Source organism: Cibotium barometz, chromosome 20 (assembly GCF_041138505.1).
Source record: "Cibotium barometz isolate CiBa-2024 chromosome 20, ASM4113850v1, whole genome shotgun sequence".
NCBI classification, from domain to species: domain Eukaryota; kingdom Viridiplantae; phylum Streptophyta; class Polypodiopsida; order Cyatheales; family Cibotiaceae; genus Cibotium; species Cibotium barometz.
In genome coordinates, this window is record NC_141065.1 from 27,275,989 (window position 1) to 27,281,597 (window position 5,609).

A 5,609-nucleotide genomic window follows, 5' to 3' on the forward strand; every position below is an offset into this window, starting at 1 on the left:
TCTCAGGAATTTCTTCTACTTCACTAGACAACCATTCACACCAAAGGGAATCGTCAATTTCATTGTCTATCTAGCACAATTGTTGTACACGTCTCCACTGGTTTTCTTCCACGGAATTCACTTTCCATAGAAAGGGGACGTCACCTGCGTGCATGAAACTTAAGTTTCTCTGGAAAAATAAACTATACCTCTTTTGAAGCATATGAGTCCCAATAATGAAATTCAAGTACCCCCTTTTTAAGGTTTAAAAATCAAAAAGACATATTAATGTTACACATGTAACAAGTTGCAGCCCATGTAAGTAACATGGATGTAAGTTCTAGAAGCACACAGACCTACATGTACTCTCCAAAAATTGTTCCATGTGTGGTTAGCTTAAAAGAGTAGTAAACTAATCAAGTTTTGAAACTACACCATTAGATCACATATTGTAAACTACAAGAAGAAACGAAACCCCTAATTTCATTCTCCCCTGCTGCCCCCTCACCCCCTAACTTATAAGCTTAAGCCCCTCCTTCCCCCTCCCTTACACTCACATGCTACCATAACTTATGGCTTGTGAATCCCCCAAGGATTTTCTATGCCATTTAGCCTCTACACATCTCCTAGCTATGGCTAACTATCAAAGCTTTTTTTTCATGTGTAGTTATACTGATGTGTAGTGTGCGGACTCCAAACCATAAACTGGGCTAACTACACATCTCCTAGCTATGGCTAACTATCAAAGCTTTTTTTTCATGTGTAGTTATACTGATGTGTAGTGTGCGGACTCCAAACCATAAACTGGGCTAGGGACCAACCGCTTTTCCAACCCCACAACAACACTAGTGACAAAATTGTGAAGGTTTCTTCAAAGTGATGGCTTACGAATTATCAAAGGATAGACATGGAGAGAGAAACCTAAAGTCCACAACAACACTAGTGACAAAATTATGAAGCTTTCTTCAAAGTGATGGCTTAGGATTAGTCGAAGGATAGACATTGAGAGAGAAACCTTTAGTAGAGTTCTTGAAGACACTTAGAACATATGATGATGTGCAATGTTCTTAACTACCACTAGTGTGTGAAGGCTCTCTCTCTCTCTCTCTCTCTCTCTCTCTCTCTCTCTCTCAAAAGTGCTGGCGTAGCCATTTAAGCATATCTAGCTTCCAGTCGTGACATCCCAGGTTCAAGTCCCATCCCCCACACTTCAGTGTCATCAATTAAAACTCTTCTCCTCTCGATGGGGCATGCTTTGAGCAAGCATTACCAGGAACACTTGTTCTCATGCACCCTAGTTGTAGGCTTGTATCTCCAAAGGACAACACATATTAATCGGGTAAAATATGTATTGATGGCACAAAAAGATTCGGTCCTCTACCAAAAGCCCTTAAAAATAGATCTTTGAGAGGAAAGATATTCATGGAGCAGCATACCATCTACATATGCATTGCACAGCAAAAAATGTACAGTACAATATAGAACAAAGCTTTTTTTTCATGTGTAGTTATACTGATGTGTAGTGTGCGGACTCCAAACCATAAACTGGGCTAACTACACATCTCCTAGCTATGGCTAACTATCAAAGCTTTTTTTTCATGTGTAGTTATACTGATGTGTAGTGTGCGGACTCCAAACCATAAACTGGGCTAGGGACCAACCGCTTTTCCAACCCCACAACAACACTAGTGACAAAATTGTGAAGGTTTCTTCAAAGTGATGGCTTACGAATTATCAAAGGATAGACATGGAGAGAGAAACCTAAAGTCCACAACAACACTAGTGACAAAATTATGAAGCTTTCTTCAAAGTGATGGCTTAGGATTAGTCGGAGGATAGACATTGAGAGAGAAACCTTTAGTAGAGTTCTTGAAGACACTTAGAACATATGATGATGTGCAATGTTCTTAACTACCACTAGTGTGTGAAGGCTCTCTCTCTCTCTCTCTCTCTCTCTCTCTCTCTCTCTCTCAAAAGTGCTGGCGTAGCCATTTAAGCATATCTAGCTTCCAGTCGTGACATCCCAGGTTCAAGTCCCATCCCCCACACTTCAGTGTCATCAATTAAAACTCTTCTCCTCTCGATGGGGCATGCTTTGAGCAAGCATTACCAGGAACACTTGTTCTCATGCACCCTAGTTGTAGGCTTGTATCTCCAAAGGACAACACATATTAATCGGGTAAAATATGTATTGATGGCACAAAAAGATTCGGTCCTCTACCAAAAGCCCTTAAAAATAGATCTTTGAGAGGAAAGATATTCATGGAGCAGCATACCATCTACATATGCATTGCACAGCAAAAAATGTACAGTACAATATAGAACAAAGTCAGAAACCAACATTATCGTAGACAGTAGGAGCATTAATTTTCGTTGATCCTCAAAACAAATGATTGATCCTGCTAGAAACACCATTTGGAATCTTTAAACTAAGAAATAAAAGCAGTTTATTAAGTAAAAAACATACAGAATAAGACCAGGAGCCAGTGCTGGCTTTACATGAGGATTAAGCAAATCAATTATCAGTTGCTTTAAGGTTGCTAGGGCTTTTCAATCTGCTAATATCAGCCCTGTGTCCTTGGGCTGGCTTTATTTCTAGTAATTCTCCAACTGCTAGTGCAGCTTTTATTGCATGACTGCTAGTGCAGTTTTATGACTTGGCTTTAAAGCCTCATCCCTCTGCCTGGTTTAGCCTTCAGCTTTCTGCTTGTCCAATTTCACCAGATCCTTCACGGCACCTTTGACACTCCCCTTGTTCTTCACTAGCAGGCGAATATTGGTGGACTTATCATTAAATCCCTGCAAAACACAAACCAAAACATGACATATGCATGGGTATATGTAGGCACATTTAGCACTAATATACAATTATTACTGTAATCAAACATTACCATGTCCTCAAGATCCTGGAGCATCCCATCCCATCCAGCAGCAACTAAAAGATCATCTAGAGTAAGCTGCAAACTTTCATTATTCTTGTCCAAGAGAAAAGCATTCAAGTCCAGGTTTGTAAAGCCCATGGATTCAAGGGACTGCAACTTCAACTCCTGGCTGGTCTTCACTGTGTTCCTAGCCAAACTCTCTACCGTTTCTTTCTTGCTACTGATTGTGTTACCAGTGACTTCACTCTCAACGAGACTCTGATCTGCTATGCTGAACTGTTCTCTGCTTTCTGTTGGCTTCTCCACGAGAGAAAATCCATCAACTTCAAGGTTCATGTTAGGAAACTCCGCAACTTTCTCCTCAGGAATAAGACCATCTTCCGCCTCAACAGTGCTATAAGATCTAACAGCCAAGCTTTCGGTTGCCCTCACTTGGTCCTTGCTAGCAGATTTGTCAGGCTCAGACTGATCTGACCTTGATAAACCCTTCTCTATTTCAGCAGCAGATACTGAATGCACCGAACCTGTGAAGGTGCCATTAACTGCGTTTTTGTAATTTTCCCCTTCTTTCAAGGACTCCTGCAATAGAGGAGACTGTTCACCCAGAGGAACAACTTGAATCATAACCCACACCCTCTGGCCAAACTTCTGGCCTGTTGGGGATATTAAGCGCCAGTGTGAAATGTAGCGCCCAGCTTTGTCAGGTGCCGTGAGGTCAACTGATACCTCGACATCTTCCCCACATGGAAGCCCATCTTCAGACAGCTGAAGGAAACAATACAACATAGTGGTCAGCCTGCCATATCATAACAGAGATGGGACACATCATAGAGCTTATTCCAAGATTGGTTTTTTTTTTCCACAGAGAATTGCACAAGAAGGGGTGTTCAATGATACCTCCAGATTTACCGCCTCTTCTGTGCACAAAGCATCCCCTCCGATATGTACCATCTGAGTGCTTTGGGGCCAAGGTAGTGTGCCATTATTGGTCATGCGCCATATCTTTGTGAACTTGGTGCCAGGAGCCAGCTCAGTACCGTCAAAGATAGTGACATCTTTTACAAATCTAGCATCCAACTTCTTGTTCTCCTCGCCTAATGGACAACGATTCAATGGCTGCCCACCAAATGCACGGTCAGGCTTCCACCCATATGGATCGCAAGGAAAGGAATTATAGGTACAAGTTGGGGGACCCATAAATGGTCTTGGCTGTTTACCCAAAAAAAAAACGACAAATATGTAGAAACTGTCACTCCAACTCAAGCAGCAAAATGAAGGCTTTATTTTCAACTCAAAATACTGATGAAAATGAAGGCTGTATTTTTAAGCAGCAAAAAAAAGAAAAAAGAAAAAGCTTTACTTTCATTTAAGCGCTCTAAAAAGCACCAGAAAATAGGGAATGTAATTACCCCTCTTCTGCGGCAAGGTGGACGATAATGACCATGGAAGGGAGGAAGATAAGCCGGGTGCTCTAGCTTCTGATAATCAATTCTGTTGCCCTTTGCTTCAAAACAAGTGGAACAGAGATCATAGTCGATCATCCTGTTTCCAGATTCGTATAGATTAATGTCAGATGAATACATACTCATGTGAAACAGCCATTGCAAAGGGACTTATGAGTATGATTCGACTCTCTAGCACCACAGTAAGCACTCCCATGCCTAATTTTCGTTGGAATTAAAAGACAACCCAAGTAAACCCTATGCATGCCCTTCAACGGAGCTAACATCAAACAGTACGGTAAGGTGAATTACTTGGTAGATTTGTATCGAGAACCTTCAATTGGAGTCATGCCACAGCCATCACACTGAACGCCTATGTGAAGAACAGGGTGACTTGAAGCACCTTTGACTCCCGTATGCCCTACATGGGGCATGGATGCGCTGGGGGCCTTATTGGAAGAGCGAGGTTTATCGTGGTTGGGTGTTTCTGGTTTTAATTCGAGGAGCCGCACATCGAGGCGAAGTGGGTTCAGGCGTTGGACAAGGCATGCATCCACGAGGTCATGGTCATCACCCAATGTTACCACATCATTGTCTTTGTCCACATAGGTGATCACAAGCGAAGCAGTGGGAGAGAGGTGGAAAAGCTCCCTGATCTTGGCCTCCAACTGCCCCAGGGTGAGCGAAAATACCTCCGAGTCGACAGCTTCGGACACAACCCATCTGCGGAGAGTCTCCTGAAGCTTGATCTGCAAAGAAGACCCAAAACGGAAAAACAAAAGGAAGGCGTTTTACAATCCAACCCTCGAGCAAATACATGCCAGAAATCAAATTTGTCTAAATTCCTGAAACAAAACCAGGTATTTATCCATTAAATGAAAAACCTATCTACTTCCCACGCAGTTTTACGAGACAAGAGAGAAGCACCCTGAAAGAAAGACGTTTACCTTCAAAACGAAAGCCATAGTTGATGATAAACAGAGAGGATTCCGAATCCTTTCACTGACGAGATGTTTGCTGTTTGCTATGCCGAAAGAGTAACAGAGCTGCGTTCCTGTGAGCCGCGCTCGATTGCGAATGAGAAACGGTTCAGATGTGGTGCCTGTTTATACCAAACGTGTGAACTTGCCTTGCACTGCACTCCACCGGCTTTCTAGCACCTTCCGCGTGACCCCTCCCCAAATGTTGACTTTATTTTTTGACATTTCTATGCTATATATCTACGCAGCATAGATAATAGAAAAAGCATTTAAAAAATAATCTAGGAAAATTGCTTCTTCTTTTTTAGCCTGCAGCTAAGATGATG

The 5,609-nt window shown here is 42.2% G+C and overlaps 1 protein-coding gene across 2 annotated transcripts; it reads right to left on the minus strand.

Moving 5' to 3' along the window:
* Positions 1-2,402: 2,402 nt before the first annotated feature.
* On the minus strand, positions 2,403-5,408 carry LOC147627733 (protein NBR1 homolog). 2 transcript variants are annotated; one of them, XM_086814678.1, is made up of 6 exons: positions 5,251-5,408; positions 4,616-5,052; positions 4,271-4,403; positions 3,759-3,977; positions 2,871-3,626; positions 2,403-2,778 (listed from the first exon to the last, which is right to left on the minus strand). In XM_086814678.1, the coding sequence occupies exons 1-6, from the start codon at positions 5,266-5,268 to the stop codon at positions 2,668-2,670; spliced, it is 1,674 nt and encodes a 557-aa protein (XP_086670804.1). In that variant the 5' UTR covers positions 5,269-5,408; the 3' UTR covers positions 2,403-2,667. The 2 variants fall into 2 exon arrangements, with proteins under 2 accessions (XP_086670804.1, XP_086670803.1); XM_086814677.1 differs by having other exon boundaries at positions 3,759-4,070.
* Between the last annotated feature and the right edge of the window lie 201 nt (positions 5,409-5,609).